This window comes from Montipora capricornis, chromosome 8, assembly GCF_036669925.1.
Source record: "Montipora capricornis isolate CH-2021 chromosome 8, ASM3666992v2, whole genome shotgun sequence".
NCBI classification, from domain to species: Eukaryota; Metazoa; Cnidaria; class Anthozoa; order Scleractinia; family Acroporidae; genus Montipora; species Montipora capricornis.
In genome coordinates, this window is record NC_090890.1 from 22,041,227 (window position 1) to 22,058,437 (window position 17,211).

The 17,211-nt window shown below is 40.3% G+C and overlaps 1 protein-coding gene across 1 annotated transcript in view; it reads left to right on the forward strand.

Moving 5' to 3' along the window:
- LOC138013527 (tetratricopeptide repeat protein 6-like) overlaps nucleotides 1-14,600 on the forward strand; it is a 21,707-nt gene extending 7,107 nt beyond the window's left edge. The window contains exons 8-20 of the mRNA XM_068860624.1: nucleotides 1,080-1,133; nucleotides 1,371-1,451; nucleotides 1,547-1,599; nucleotides 2,936-3,070; nucleotides 5,825-5,900; nucleotides 6,218-6,278; nucleotides 7,904-7,995; nucleotides 8,075-8,122; nucleotides 8,742-8,864; nucleotides 9,865-9,942; nucleotides 10,635-10,683; nucleotides 13,483-13,581; nucleotides 13,963-14,600. Coding sequence (XP_068716725.1) covers nucleotides 1,080-1,133; nucleotides 1,371-1,451; nucleotides 1,547-1,599; nucleotides 2,936-3,070; nucleotides 5,825-5,900; nucleotides 6,218-6,278; nucleotides 7,904-7,995; nucleotides 8,075-8,122; nucleotides 8,742-8,864; nucleotides 9,865-9,942; nucleotides 10,635-10,683; nucleotides 13,483-13,581; nucleotides 13,963-14,093 — 1,080 coding nt within the window. The 3' untranslated portion in view covers nucleotides 14,094-14,600. The remainder of the gene's footprint in view (nucleotides 1-1,079; nucleotides 1,134-1,370; nucleotides 1,452-1,546; nucleotides 1,600-2,935; nucleotides 3,071-5,824; nucleotides 5,901-6,217; nucleotides 6,279-7,903; nucleotides 7,996-8,074; nucleotides 8,123-8,741; nucleotides 8,865-9,864; nucleotides 9,943-10,634; nucleotides 10,684-13,482; nucleotides 13,582-13,962) is intronic.
- The last annotated feature ends 2,611 nt before the right edge of the window (nucleotides 14,601-17,211 follow it).

Below are 17,211 nucleotides of genomic sequence, written 5' to 3' on the forward strand. Positions count from 1 at the left end.
TGACAACGCCATAAAACAATGATAATAAATAAACAATAGCCTCCATTTGGCGCGAAAATATGCTCTGATATTTGTCCGCGGACGTTATCTGTTCCGAGAAGCGAACAGTTTTTCGAGAGCGAAGCAGGAGGAAAACCGTGAACTTCGAGGAACAGATGACGTCCAAGGACAAATATTTGAGCATTCTTTTAAAGTCATATGGAGGCTACTGTGTTTATTACCCTTTAATTATTTTTCGCAAGACCAGAGCTAAATTAGACGAAACGTTTACGAACCGCTTCAAGTTACCGTCAAAAACGTTTACAGCGTATGAAGTTGATTTTTTGGTGTTTTCTGGTACCGCTTTATCGACCATCAGGTTTACTTCTTCTTCCGTCACAAAAGCGAATCGTTCTCCCATCAAATGCAAATACTTTTTAATATATTCCCCCGCATAGCCTCCATTGCAAGCTAGTTCCAGTCCTATACTGAGAATACGAATATGGTCTATAGCAAAAGATTTAGGAAATTGGGGAATATTTACATCGGATATTCCCCAGTTTTAGAATATTCGGTCACGTGACGCGTTTAGACCAGAAGCATGCAAGCGAAAATATTTGATTGCTTATAATGTTGGTTAAATGAGGTATGTATAGTACACATCATAGCACATTTCGTTGCCGTACTCTGCGACAGCTCAAACACACAACAGTGAATCGTTCCTTTTCTGTGAGGGAGTGGATACTTCGCCCATATTGTTCAGCGTGAACGAGTTGGAAGAAAGACTTATAGTGGTGTAAAGTAATACTTTGAAGTTGACGTTGACGTTTTCGCTAATTTAACTTCCTAATGCCACAAGCTCTATTTAAAGTTTTCTTATTCAGATTAGTTTTCAAAGAAACGACTTATTTTTCCCCAAATATTGCGCTACGTGATTGCCTAGAAAATGTCTGGCCAATTCTTTCTTTGACGTGGTTTTCTCCTTCCTTCCTTCCTTTATTGGTCTGTCTTTGTCTTCATTAATCAAGTATCGTCCTTGCCATCTGTCGTGCTTTTTATTTCTTCTCCTGAAAATAGCTTTTATCTGGTATTTTTTATAGGCGCTAATGGATTATGGAACTGTCATGTTACTTGACGAGGAACCTAACCTCAAGGTGAGATTTGCCGCACGCTTTTAGGCATATACGATGTCCAGTGTGGAATTTCTTCAGGCTGTGACTGTCGATATTACGCACCAAAGTATAGAAATGACCTTTGGACTACGCCAGGTAAAAAGACTAGCATTAACATGGATAACTGACTGAAACTGAGCTTGTACTCGTCTTTGCTGGATACAGCCTAATATTTTCGCTTAATCCTGTTCACATCTTGTTGCCTTGCCATGTTGTCAGGTGCTACAAAATCGAGGGCTGCTGTACTTTGAAATAGACGACATCGACAATGCATTGCAAGACTTCCTTGCTGCATCGGAGGTTTGTTTATAAAGTCTTGATTATTCGAAGTCAGAGGGTTTGTTTGGTTGTTGCTTTAGTTTAACTAACACGGTTTTCTTTCTTTGTTGGCCAAGGTGTCGCCGAATAACCCACACATACGTCACACGTTGGGTCTTTGCTACCACAGGTATTTATCACAATAAGCCATTGATTAAGCCATCTGTTTAGTAAGTACTGAACCTGGCCTGTGAATGGAAAGGAGGCTGAAGGTGACGTGTTCATGAAGACATCACTGCGTTTATCGTAGAGCGAGGTTCAATCGAGTATCGTAAAACCAAAACCAAAGTAACTTACTTTGGCCAATCAAAAAGGACGGAGACAATCCGGTAAACCAATCAAAACTCGAAGTAATTACACGTAGCCGACACAAAGCGCAGAAAGAGCTTCGTATTAGGAAAAACGTTACCCGAGGCGGGCCTTGCCGGTATTCAAGACCGAGGGCACAGTTTTTCCCCAAAGGGCTGGCAAAAGATGGTGTTGTTGTTGATGTCATATTTATATAAAAACCTAAGAAATGCTTGCACATGGACCGAACAGGCTATGGCTGTAATCGCGGCAAGATTAGAGATCAGTTTCTAGCGAGTGGGTGTACCATAGCCAACATGGGTAATGCAAATGAAAGAGGTTTCATGGAAATTGTCGTATAGAGTGTTTTCACGTGACATCACGGCGGCCATTTTGGTGTTCCTAAACAATGGATCGGCGGCCATGTTGTGTATTCAACTAATCCCCCAGGAATTGAACTCTATTACCACCCAAACGTTTTCTTTTCTTTCCGTGGAAAAACAAGGTTACTGATCACGCGAGTGAAAGCACTCTATAGTTCATGAGAAAACTGCAATTCATCACGTGATGTAATCGCCGACTCATCACGCAAGGATACCACCCCATGTGGGCGGGCCGTATGAAAAAATTCCGTTCGCTCACGGAACCAACGAAATGATAAAAACAAAATTTGTTAAATTCCGACCGCTCAAGCTCTGTGGGGGGGGGAAGTCTTTTTTCAACCACTGTGCTAAATGTTTTTTATTAATCTTGGTGTGTTCAAATGATGACTGAGACAAATTTCGTTAGAGGTCAGAGCGAGATAACAATCAGTATTATTTTTATGCAAATCCCTACCCTCTGGGCCACGCGTTGTCCTTATGAATAAATTCATTACTTATTTGGTTACCAGTGCGTGCAGGTTCACTCCGAAAAAGTATTATATATATATATATATTGAAATAACCCTGTGACTGATATTGTGGCACCTCATGCTCCATGTTAAAAGTCCTGTGCGTAACTAGTAAAACCATTTGAGCTAGAGAAGTAAATTTCCAAGCCTCCTTATGTTTACGATGCAGTAGAAAGATCATTCGTCATATCGTTTATGACTTCAATAATGCGTATTTCTGTCAAATTAGACTTTATTATTATTGCCTCTGAAAACACAGTCCCTCTTGTCATTGATTGTTTAACAGGTTAAAACGTTTGCAGGAATCGGTGTCCTCGTACAATGACGCTCTCCGAATTGATCCTTTCTTCGTAGAAGCATACAATGGGCGTGGAAATGCACTGATGGACTTTGGACATGACGATGGCACTGTACTTGGACGGTATGTATGCATGTGGTCACTAGTCCTTTTCCTAAATCTCGGCAAAACGTAAAGTAAAGTAAAAGTAAAGTGGTGCATTTATATAGCGCCCCTATCACTAACGTCTCAAGGGCGCTTTACAATGATCAATTTACCCCCAGCGGACTGGAAGCATATACAGGCGCAAATTGCAGCCGCTTCTAAGCAGTCCATGCATGCTGGTACTCATTTCACCGACCTCGGAAGGATGGAAAGCTGAGTGAACTTTAGCGGGAAAGAAGGTCGCCAAATATTCCAGTCTCGGCAGAACCGGGAATGGAACCCGGGACCTTAGGGTTGGAAGGCAGAGATCTTACCACTGCGCCAACCCCTCCGCTCTCCAAAAGTGATCTTTCTGATTCATGTAGACGTACCACTTCTAGCTAAGTACTACTAAATTTTATTTCTTTTGGGTCGCCCACTCGATTAGTTGTCATGACTAGGTAATTATTTTACTTTTGGTTCTTACATTCTGTCATTGATTTATAGCAACAAATTGTAAATTGCATACATACACAACATACATACAACTTTATTGCATACATACACAACATACATACAACTTTATTTAAACTCGGATTTAGAGCAGCTCGAGAGAGCTAGTATCTCCGAGTATAATAACAAAAAAATAAATAAAAATTAATAAAATGTAAAATCTACACTGTAATATTATGAATGGCGCGCTTAAAAGCTATGAGAGATTCAGAAGTTCCAATGTCATCAGGCAGCGTATTCCTTACTCGAGGAGCGGAATATCTGAACTATTGTAATCCATAGGAGGTTGTAGTAACTCTTGGTAAATTCAATTTTAGGGTACCTCTGACGTTGAGTAGATCTATTTGTTTTTTAACTCGGGGATCCTGGAGAAAAACTTGTATTTAATCGGAATCGAACCCTTAAACTTCCGATTACTATTTCGAATGCTCTACCAATGAGCTCTAGAGCCTGGGCCATTAAACTTGGATCAGTCAACAATTGACCTGTTACCCTGTGAGCAGAGTCTCCTTTGATCTTCCTAAACTTACCTAGAAAGATCGAAGGAGATTCTGCTCGCAAGGTATTGACCTGCTTAATTACAGAACTAAAATCCTTTGACTGTGGATGGTATAGTAAATCAATGAAAAGATGTAGTTTATCGATGATGATCCGTGGATACTCAGAAAAAAAAAGATCGAGTGTTCCTTTGCAGGAGTCGAACTGACCACCTTCGGATTACTAGTTCGAGTACTCCAACAATGAATTATGGGATACCCGTGGGTGTCAGGCCACCGTATTAAACGCGGTCAACCTCGTTCCCTGTAGGCTTTATAGGTGACAATTGCCTTAGTTTACAGCAACGCTAGGACTTTATTGTTCGTTTTCTACTCTTAACCCGTTCATTCCCACAATCGAAACGTTAATTCTCCTAACTATTATCATGGATTTCTTTGTTGGGTAAACATGAGAATTTGGTGTTATTTAACAAATAAAGAAGCCTCGCCTGTGGTCTGTTCTGTTGTAAAGCACACAGGAAGCGGATATAGCACGAAACAAGTGTAGGGGAAACACCAGACGTAGAGTCGAGTGTTTTCCCCACTTTTTGAGTGCTCTATCCGCTTCCTAAGTGCTTTACAACAGAGAAGATCACTGCTGAGGGTTCTTTATTTGTTTTATAGTAAAGAATTTCTTAATTTCCGCTCGAATTTGGCTAAACTTTCGGAAATCTTCATTTTCCTAATCTTTCGAGTGGCGTCAGCCATGCATCTTTACTATAATAAAGCACGCTAAAACAGACCAACATAATTATTGTTAGAAATCATGTGTTCAAAGCATTTTATTAGTTTAGGGCGAACAAAGCTGTCAAAATGTCAAACTATCAAAAGCAAGTTCAAAGAAAGCTAATAAACGAGTGTAAGTATTTTTTAAGTCTAAAATCTCGATGGAAAAGCAAATTATTCAGTTAAAATCCGGCTAAATTTTCGCTCATGAAACCTGAACAACTGGAAAACAATCTGCTTAACGCGTGTGGCTGGTCTGGCGTGGTAAACAAACTGCTGCTGCGTTTGACCATTCGTTGTGCTGTATGGATGAACTACAGTCACATTTATGCGAAGAAGATCCCCAAAACAGATCACAGGCGAGGCTTCTTTATTTGTTTTACACTGTATAATGACGGAAGAATTGTTTAATTTCATCACGTATTCGGCTGAAATGTTAAGAAAACGTCTACGAGTGGCGTCATCCGTGCATCTGTACTCTCGTAAAGCACGCTGTTTTAACCAATCAGAGTGTGCGTTATAAATCAAAATCAAAATCACACCTCTTAAGCTGATGGTAATCTTCATTTTCAGTACCTGTCTGACTGACATTTCATTGAAGTTGTGAGGAGAGTTCGCGGTATCGATCACTCCTGAGAGGCGAAGGGTTAATATTATCAACTCGTATTTATATAGTATAATTGTCTTAAAATCAACTACCTTGAGGTAATTGTAAATACATTTGGTTGAGTTAAAATAAGAATGAGTGTAATTGGCCTTATCGGAAAAGGACGGGGAAATAAAGTGCTAATTCTTCCCGTGGGGTCTGGGTAACTCCTTTGGGACGGCGGCGAATCTATTGATCTGCCACCCACAGAAGTTACTCAGACAATAATTAGCGCTTTGTCTCGCACTCTTTTCTGATAAGATCAGTTGAATGATAGTCAAGCTGGGTAACATATATGAATAACCACATGATACTGTTCATCTTTCGTTTCAGGCGTGATTATTTAAAAGCTCTTCATATAGATCCACTGTGTTTGTCCGCGCGAGTGAATTTAGGATATAACCTGCAGGTAAGAAGCTGGACAAAACTCTCTTGGGAAGCCTCTTTTTTCATATATTGGGATCTCACGGTCTTTGATGGAGCGTTTTGTGGCATCCATAAAGAGGGTTGGGAAAAGGACGAGCAGATGTTCAGCCTTGCTGAAGAAAACTGTGCCTTGCAAGCCAGTGACTAAAAGATCAACCTACTTCTTGACTAATGATAAAGTAGTAGACGTTTTTTTTTCTCGATGTACAAAAGAAAGACGTGCGCGTACAGTGAAATGCTATCGACTCATCATTAAAGAATGAAATCCTTTTCAGGTTTTTTTGCTCCTTGTCATTTCAGGTGGAAGGGAGATTCCAGTCTGCTTGGAACTTGTTTTCTTCTGCAATAACTATCGATTCAGGTTATTTCGGAAAGTCATCACACTCTATAAGCAGTGTTATGTTAGGCAGGGAGACTCGAAAGGGTTACCCACGATGAGCAGTGGGTTGCCATTGATAAGATTTTACAGATCCGCTCAAAAAGGCAACAAATTGACGTCTGTATGAACTTCTTATGGGTGCCCGCAAGGCATCAACTGTTGCCAAGGCAACGGTGCAGCATTTCTAAACGACCCGCGAAATTTCATTTTTTGTAAATGTCTCAAAAACCAATTTGTTGACCTAGTATTAAGTTTTTAAATTTCTTAAACCCAATGAAATTCTCCAGCCCAATACGTGATACTGGAAAAAAAACTACCCAGTAGATTAATACCCAATAGAAAAAGCTGCAAGATAATGAATTCCACACAATAGTTTTTTAACTTCAATATTATTTGAGAACGCGAAACAAGGAATTTTCTTTGTTTAAAAATATCAAGGTACTTCATCGAGCTGACCCACGAAATACTTGCTACCCAAACCATAGTTAATAGAGAGGACTGGTTTGGAAGCTCGGCAAACTTCAAAGGAGCAAACAAAGATGCCAAGATTTAGGTTGGAAAGTCCACGACCGTGCACAATCTTTTGTTTTTCCTCATACACTATGCATGAATTACGTAGTCAACACGTCTCTACTGGTTAGTTCCTCAGTACGGGGTAAACAACTATTGTGTTTTGTGCACGGTCAAGGCCAAAAAAGAGAACAAAAACCTACAACAAAGAAAGCTGTCGGGTTTCATAACCATTCCCCTCTATTAACTTTGCCCAAACCTAACAAGCTATATTTCCAATTTTCGCGGTCAGTTCCCCCACATTTTTCTAGCGGGGAAATTGCTTGTCAGTATCTTGGGATCCATTCTCCGCGGGGTCAGGAAACCCTTTCGAGCCTTCTTTTTTCTCATGCCAGTCACTTCGCATTTTAAAAGGCCGTTATCAAATGCGATTTTTGTCGCCGCAACTCGATGCAATTTTTGTTGCGGTTGCATCAAGATCGAAACCCTCGCAATCTCGCAGTGAATATTGACGGTAAAACGGTACTAACATCGCTTTTGGGTTCCAGTTTCGATTTTTTTAACTGCGACTCTCAGCCGCCATGAAAATCATTGCATCGAGTTGTGGCGATAAACATTGCATTTGCAAACGGATTGTTAGCTTGCATATTGCGAATTATGAAGTTTGAAAAGCATGATTAAAGTGCAAGGGCTGTTTGTGATGCAGCCAAGAGAATTTTTACGTTTATGACTGGAACTCAAAGTAGAACAACTTCCAGATCTCTTTTATTGTCAGAATGTTGTTGAAGATTATGGCGCAAATTTATGTATACCCTAAATTTCATTGGTTTGGCGCGCTAATACCTACCCTCCAACTCGGAAGCAGCTCCGCTTGCCTTGGGCTTTTTAGTTGTTTTTCCTGGCAGGGAAGCTATATCCCTGGGGAAAAAAAACCCTTAAAGGGGGGCGAGATCCATAAGGGGAAAGTTGCCAACCAGATGCCGAGGGATAGCACAACCCGATCATTCTGACAGGCAGCGGCATTGCAACAATGCGATGTTATAATTAAAGTTGATATCCAGTGTGCAGATCTCATGATGCGTTTTCTGTAATTACAGGGTGTCAGTCAGCTCTGGAAGGGCGTGCGGTGGTGAACTTACAGATGGGGAACACGTTTGGTGCCTTTGTTGATATGAATGACGCTATCAAGGTGTGGTAACAAACGAAGTGTTTCCTATCAACCCCAATCAAGATTAAGATCTCATTGTTTACTTTTCTTTTCAATGCAGATCTCAAAGACTGCGGAGCTGTTGACAAACCGCGGAGTCGTTCACCAGGTAAGCGTATGTTCCATGTTGGCGCGCGTCTGTTCAGGAATAGATCACAGAGGACGTCAAAATGTGATAAGAAGAAAGAAGTGGCAAACGAGTTGATAGCCGCGTGTGTCCCGCAGTTCTTACCATATTTGACGTGATATATGAACACGGAAACATTGAATCCATTTGTTTTGTATAATAAAGAATTAAAGGTTTTTTTTTCTGATGACGTCAGCTATGCGTCTGTCTTAACATAGATCATAAGTGAGAACCAATCAAAATGCGTGCATTATTGGCCTTATTATATAAAACGTGATGGTATAGAATTGCCTACGAGGCCATTGCATCTATGACAACAAGCTTGAGTCAAATAGAGGGATCCCAGTTGCAAAACGTATTCGTGTCGTGTGCCACACCGGGTTGTACTACAAAATGAAATGAAAAACATAACCCGTAATTCGTCTTTGGTGTCACAATTAAACAAAACTTTTTCTGAGCATCAATCCCTTTTGTTTACGCTGTATTACTCGGTGGATTAAAGGTTGGTAAAAAGGACGTTTTACAAGTTATAACATTTGTTTATAGCAAGTCGTATGTTGACCGATTATGCTGCCTTTGCGTAATTTGCTTGTCCACACAGTTTATGGGTGACTTTGTGAATGCCATTCGAGACTATCAGGCTGCAGTTAAGACAGATCCATCCTATGCACTGGCTTACTACAATGCAGCTAATGTGTACTTCAGACAGCGGCAGTTTCAGCAGGTCAGTTGTCACTGAGTGGAACAGTAGCTGATTTGATGAGCTTAGGAACAATTTTCGCACAATGTTAGCCATCCTCACGCGGTACCTGCGGGCCAAGAGATACAACAATACGGCACTCATCCCGGCAAAAGACACGTTAGCAAATCTGCAACGCTGCCATGCCAACGTGGACGTCGTATTCCTGCACGCCATTCCAGATTTCATGTCCGCGTTAGTGCTGTTGTACCTTATCTATCCAGGAATAGAACGGCTGTGGATGGGCTGCAAGTATAGAGAGCTGGAGAATTGGAATATTATCGTCATTATGTGCTAACAAACTCTATACAAATGTAAATTTGATCATTTCACGCAGTTTTTAAGCAAGAAAAGATAAATGTAGCAAACTGTAAAATGAAAATTCAGAAGGAGACGGTCTTGTCTTAACTCCCTATGCGTGTATTCAGGACGCTATCCAGGTTAAACTTCGTTGAGACAACTAGTATGTTACACTGTGTGGGCCCAACCAGGTTCAACTACGTTGGTAACCAAGTTCCACTACGTAGGCCCAATTAAGCTCATGACTAGTTAAACTACGTTGAAGTAAAACGGCCAAGTTCAAATATGTTGGCCCAATCAGGTTCAACCACGGTAGCCCAACCTGGTTCACTTACGTTGGAGTGAACGCTGTGTGCTTTTGACTTGTTTTTTTTTGTTCGAGTCGTTTATGGGTACACTTTTGGTTCATTGGCCACTTCGGAAAATACCATAATAATCTTTGTTTGCCCCCCCTCCCCCCCCCCAAAAAAATTTTGCATAAGCATTGTTTAATTTCCAGTTTCTCTCGGGACAAGAGAAAACAAAGACAATGCTTATGCAAAATTTTGGGGGACAAGCAAAGAGTATTAAGGTATTTTCGAAAGTGACCTATTTGATGATTTCAAAATGAAGTTTCGGTTTTCATCTTGCATTTTGCTCTTTGCCAAACCTTTTATAACGTGTTTGTCTTGTTTCCTATTTGAAGGCGTTGAGTTATTTCAACAAAGCATTGTCCTGGTATGCAGATGATGAATCCGCTATACTCAATCGTGCTATAACCAAGGTACATATGATCATGTTGCGTGAAACAAAAATGGTATTGATGTCTGTATTTACAATCCATTGAAACCAGGATTTGAAGAGAAATACTGATTGAGAGAGTTAAACAGATTTCGTTATCATGATGCAACGTTTGGTTGCCAAGTCAAATCTGAGCACACTCATGGAATGGGGTACTCGCCGGTCGACGGGGGGAGGATTTGATTAGGTATCGGTAAGAGTTACCCCCGTTAAGAAGTGGGATGCTATCAAGATGAGAAAAAAAAAAGAAAGAAATCGGCCCTGCAGTCAATCAGGGACTGAGTTACGAAGGGCGCAGCTCAACGCGCTCTTTTTTATTGATGGGCTGAAAGCCTATAATAGATAAGGTACTTCTATAGCAGTTGCTATACGGTCCATGTAAGATCTAGAGCTAACAGCACCATAGCCAGGTGTAATTATCTACGAGTCGATTTTTGATGAGGGAGGAAAACCAGAGCACCCGAAGGAAAATCCTCGAGTCAGGTTGAGATCGACTGAAACTCAGCCCACATACGATTTCAGTGGTGCGGGGAGGCGCTGTTGATGACCTCTACGCCAACTTCCTAAGAGGTAAGAATAGGAGGAGTGTCAGTATGCTACAGCTCTCATCACTAAGAATCTAGGTTCTTTTAGTTCGCATTCCTCAAATTGTGACACCTTTTCGGTTTTGCTTAGGTTATGCTAAAGGATACCAGAGGAGCTGTACAGGATTTCAATCGAGCGGGTAAGAACGTGACTCACGTGCTGTAAGTGACGGCCCACGTTTGTCCGGTTTGTAAAGCACTGCATCAATGTCGCGTAGCATCGTTTCTTTGGACTTGCAATAGTCCCAAGAGAAATTAAAAACAATGCCTATGCAAATTTTTGGAGGGCAAACAAAGAGTATTATGGTATTTTGGAAGTGCCCAATAGGTTATGGGTTCAATTCTCATTCACGCCTGCATAATAATAATAATAATAATAATAATAATAATAATAATAATAATAATAATAATATAATAAATAACAAGAAAAGGAGGAAAAGAGTTAATTGAAGTAGAGTCACTGTACAAGAATACCAAGCTTAATTTAGCTCATTACATAAACAAAAGTGACGATCCACACATTAAACTAGTCAAATAATTAAAGAAAAGAGAAACTTGCGGTCAGTATTTTACAGATTCCAAAAGGTATGCAGAAGAACAAGAAATAATAATAATAATAATAATAATAATAATAATAATAATAATAATAACAACAACAACAACAAGAAAAGGAGGAAAAGAGTTAATTGAAGTAGAGTCACTGTACAAGAATACCAAGCTTAATTTAGCTCATTACATAAACAAAAGTGACGATCCACACATTAAACTAGTCAAATAATTAAAGAAAAGAGAAACTTGCGGTCAGTATTTTACAGGTTCCAAAAGGTATGCAGAAGAACAAGAAATATGCTGAAATTTGCAGTCAGGAATTTGCATAATTACTATAAAAAATGTTGGATACTGACTTATCTCAAAGTCAAACGACGTTCACCAAAAACTTGATCATCCTAAAGACGTTTCGACTGAAGACCTTCGGTCATCCTCGAACAAGAACTTAATTGCCACTTTAAGGATGACGCAACTGTCTTGGAAGACACTGACAACGTAACAATAGTGAACGTTAAAGAACCCAGGAAAATAAAACACATCATCCATAAAGCAAGTATGAAGTAACTCAACACTGGCTGGATCCAGAAGTATCAGTCCACTCATACGACATCTTTAGGCAGTGGGAGAACATTCCGAATATAGTCATGTTAGCAGATACAAGCATTAGACAGCAACTCCTTAACACAAAGACCTGCAGATCACAAATGTTACACGAACAAGCCGACGAATTGTCCAGCCGACTCTATTCTAAAGATGAGGAGACAGTGTTGACACGTACTTTGTGGCTTTTCTCACATAGCACAGTCATTGTATAAAGCACGACACGACAGAATGATGCGCCCCGTTTACCATGCTTTACTGGAAACATGCGGATGTGAAGAATCTGAGTATTCTACCCCGTGGTACACTGAAGCAATCTTATCCACAACCAAGCCAAGAGAACAACCAAGCAAAGATCTTGTGGAACATACCCTGGAAATTGGAAAAAATGTCCAATGAATGGCTCAAGTAGACCGGATATCATTGTATTGGATAAGAAGGATAAAGAATGGATCTTCATAGAGAGAACGATATGCAACTCAGGAACAATGACAATGATAACTTAACACAAGAAGGACAAATATATAGATTTAAGACTAGTAGTAGTAGTAGTAGTAGTAGTAATCTCAGATTATTAAAGTGCTACTACGATGAAAATTTTGCATGTCCTTTTTTCTCTAGATTTTGAAAGTAGACGTACTAAATAGGTATCATGCCAATTTTTATCTCAAAATTCCCACGGAAAGTATGATTGTTGTAACGTAGTTTTTCGGTTTTCGCTGTCCGCCATTACTCGAACGGCAAATGACCGTGAGCAAGGAAAGGGTTGGGTCCAGCTGGATCGCCTGGGGTCTGACGTCATATGCGCAACGCTCAAAATATACGCGGCTAATTTCCCATGCCGTCTATGAGATGTGAGAGATCGCCTTGTTCGCTTTGTCAAACGCCCACGAAGCGATGCGCGTATGACGTCACGAGCCAAGTCTTGCGTGAAGATCGCTTACAAAATATCGCAGGCTTCTCCAATGCCGTCCGAGTAATGGACGAGTAGCGGTTTTTGGCTGGCTATTTCCCGATTTATCTCGCTTCTATCGTTCCAAATTTAAATGCATTGTATTATTTTGAACATATTGACTTAATTGACGTTGAAAAAATTCGAAAGGAAAACCAAAAATTTTCGTCGTAGTGGCACTTTAAAGTGCGTTCGGCAATCGCTTTGGAAGCAAAGCAGAGGGTAAGGAAACAAACGGTCTTTTTTATACGTGGTCTATCGATCACTTATTTATTTTTCTGAAAGGTTTCTACAATTCGTTTTAGTAGTCAATCCCAGGGTTTACAAAATGGTTTATAAACAAAGTCAGTCCTGATGTTTGAAGGTCATGTCCGATAACCGGAGTTCAAAATCCAATAGTTGTCAAGTCCAGTCCAAGATTCTAGGGAAGTAAACTTAGCACAGCGTGCGTTTAAGGGAAAAATCGCCTATTAAATGGTGTTAAAGCAATAGCCTTGCCCTAGCCGGTTTGGTCTGGTTGCCAAAGTTTCAAATAAAAGTTTTTTCAAGCACAAACGTGCGGGTCAAGGTGAAACGCCGCAACAGCGGAAGTGTAAATGTTCACTGGTAAAAGGAAACGTCCTTTGCATGACCGGAAAACGGATCATTACAGAGCCCTTACAGGTTAAATTTACACTTCCTCTGTTGCGGACCGGTCACAACATCAAGTGGGAACCCGGGCCACATTTCCAGATTTTTCTTTTTGCATGTGCGTTTTTAGGTGCGCTCTTTTTTATCCGTAACCACTTAAAGACGAGCTCGCCTCATAGATTTCTTCCTTTGTGTGTTTTCTTTGAAGTTGAACTGAATCCGTACGCAGCCCACGTGTATTTCAACCGTGGAAACCTTTACGCGTCACTGAGAAAATACAAAGAATCTGAAGAGGATTACACTCGAGGTAAACGTTGAATTTAATTTTCCCATATGCACTTGGAGGAAAAGCATTTTCCAACCTCCCTGTTCAGTTGTATCGTCGTCTGTCGCTTACCCATTACGCCATTAGTAATCGTTTTTGCCAGTGCTGTACGTTTCCGCCCCCCACTGAGGAATTCAGTCATTTAATCCTGCTGGCTCTACCCACTCCAATACCTAGCCCATTAAATATCATTAATGATCATTGGTTTCAAAGGGTTCTTTGTTCCAAGTTTCTCCGAATTCACTGAACCACCCCTCCCCAAGTCTACATCTACCAGGATACGAAGCTGGTCGAGTTTGGCAGGGTTTCTTATTTGTTCTCCTTGATCTATTAGTTTATTGTTTGTTTGTTTGTTTTCTGTAGCCTTGAGTCTCAAGCCTGGAGATGCTCTTGTTTACAAGCGTCGAGCAGATGTGCTTGGCAAACAAGGCAAGAAGGCGGCAGCCCTCGAAGACTACAAGCGAGCAATAGTCATCCAGACTAGAAAACACTGAAATGTAAGCCGCAGGCATACAAACTGTTTGTCATTAACAAGCGTTTCGTTATCCATACATGTAAAGGTTACTCTAGAATTTCTGCTCCACCTTGCCAAACCAGCAAAGTGGCGGCTGTTTCCAACTAGGTGCCGGAAATTTAATTCGATTCCTTCTGCAGTAGGCGCATGTAACTCAATTACTCTCTGTTAAGATATTGTTTAATCCCATTGTGGTTGTATTGGACAAATAGCATTTGTATATATCTGTAATATATATAATTTTCGCTCAGTAGAATGGTCTTCCAGCATAAAACGCTTTGTTTTTAATAGAGCTATTAACTAATTATGCGCCAATTAGTTGATGACGCAACGCAGTGTTCGACACGAAAGCTTGCCCGATTGCCCGGGGCAAGCGAAATATATCCGTGGGAAAGTAAGGTTTGCCCGATCGGGCAATCAGAATTTTTGTTGTTCGACTGATATTTTGCGGAACGATTTGATTTGCAACGAAGAAAGTAAATAGTGATTTGACTGACGTAGTCACCGCAAACACGATGAAAAAATAAACAACGTTACATCTCTTTGCCGTTGTTTATTTTTCTGTTAAAAATATAATGGTACAAACATCAAAACAGATTGGAAGGAGGAACATAGTCGTATCCGCGATCTTTCTCCGCGCGAAGAGAATGCTTGTTACACTCAGTTTTCGCACGACCAAATAAGCTTCGATTATCGAACAAGCGCACAAGAAAATTTTACCTTTTGTCACGCAATTTCAACCAGCTTTGAAAGGCTTAAAGAGCATACTATTCGGGACAAATGGCATTTAATTCAAAACCAGCTGAATATCAGAGATATTTAAGGAATAAGGAATCTCCCTTGATCTCTAATAGAAAAGGAAAATCGCTTAAAGATATGCTTGTCGAAGCAAAACTGTGAAGGCTACTAGAACACCATGGACACACAGAAGGAGTCGCGTTGGTCTGTCAAACCCAATTTACACATATTTTACACAAAATTGACATTTTTACAAGCCTCATTTGAGTTTTAATGGGCAACAGGTCTTTAGAAGGTGGGCAACCGAAAAAAAGCCATTAGCAACCAAAAAACAAAACTGGTTGCCCAAAGGGCAAATTAGTAAGAAAGTAAGTGTCGAACACTACCGTAACGTGCGGACTAGAGTGGAACGCCCTTCATTATGATAAGTAGCTTTACACTCAGTACTTTTAAAGGACGGTGCCTACTATTGTTATTGCGCATACGTTCTGCGCATCTCGAGATACTCGGATTTCCTATTGCTAGTGCTATTAAACAGGGATACTTTTGCGTGGTTCAAAACTATGCGCAGAACTTACCAAGTGATCTTGGTATCCAAAAAGAAAATTGGGGGTAGCCATGCATTTTTCAGAGATAATTAAACTTCAATTTGGAATATTAACGCCATACATTGCTTTGTATTTTAAAGCTTTTTACCAATATTGTTGATTAATTGTGTTTGAAAAATGCGCGGTTAACCCCAATTTTCTTTTTGGGTTTCAATAACACTTGTTAAGATCTGCTTTTCCCGCATATTCAGTAAACCGCGCAAAAATATCTTTGAATTAAGCCGGCGGGTATTTTGCGCTTCTCAACTGTAGCCTATTCGGCTCTGACGAAGAGCTAACGATGTAAATGCCAGTTCACAAATCTTTCTTGCGGTGGTTTGATAAAGCCGCTAAGTTTTCGTGTTTCATTGCCCACGAACGCCACACCACAATTTATTAAGACACTACCTCCTTCCTTTGTCAGTATTGGGTTGCACTGTAAACAACCTAGGACCGGGGTGGTTTTGTCACGTTTAGCAAATACAATTCAAGAAAAATTAAAATGTGTATTTATTTATTTATTGATTGAGTGATTGATTTTTGGCCAATAAAATGATCAGTTCAATGTGTTTTGTGGCATGATTTTCAAGATGGTCTTCCCGCGATTACACATGTTTATGTTGGCTGCCACAGATAAAACACTTAAAAAATCCGCAATGTAAATTCTTTCGTGTCTTATCTTGACCATAGCCAAAATTCCGCTGAAAAGCAAGCTGAAGTCGCTCGTTCGTGCTCAGTGGTGTTTTTCTTTTGCAATTTCGGCCTGCTTCCCCTCTCTGCCTTTTCACGAACCCTTTATACCGGTAACGATATTTATTCGATATTGAGGTCTTGGTCAAAAAGTCCTAGAAATTTCCAACGTTTTGTCTGCTTGCAATTTCCGGCCTTTTCTTGTAATGAAGGCCAAACTAGTGCGATTCTGAGAGAGCGAGAGGTGAACTGTCGCTCGCATATAAGAGGACATCTACCTCGCACTGTCTCGACTATCATTCAAGAAAAACACCACCTTATAAGAGCTTAAAGCACGTCGTGTTCTAAGTTGGTCAATCCTGTACTAATTGGGACTCACTGCTTCGTTCTTTCTTGTTGAGAAGATTAAGCCCAGATTTAAATTTTGCACTAGACTAAACGTAACGTGATCTCGTTTGTCATATACGAAAATCACGTTTTTAAAATGCTCTTAAAGATCCCTCGTAGCGAGAAGACTAAAACCTTAAGCTTATAATAGAAGCTGATTGCCCTTTCTCTGTTTCCCCCTGCTGTTGCACCTGCTGATTGCGTAAAGGAATGGCTTTATTTTATGCGGGATATCAGTTCTTTAAAAGCCAAAAATAGGAACTAATATTTTCAGTGGTAAAGCTTTTGAGCGCACCAGAAAGTTGCCTAAAAACAGTTCGACTGTCCGCGGACAGTACCAGGAATTATAGTGCTCCCATGTACAGAAGGGTGGAAAATATAATAGCCTCCCTGCAGAAATGTGTCTTTTAGGGTAGTAAGTAAACAAAATCGGCGTTTGTGATCGAAATCATTTTGGAGCTGTGCTGCATGCATCAGGGAATCTTTATTTCGTGGGCGTGTAGTTACGAATTTTATCTTTAAAAAAGGAATTCACTGGAACAAAACTGATCCATATCAGGCGGTTCTGGGGTCACACAATCAGGCAAGAACCTTCAACTTGTGAGCGTAAATCAAAGGACAGCAAGCTGTGTAGAATACCCTTTTAATGATCTGCTTTTTCAAATATCACTACAAAAGGCAGTGGAATTAAAACTA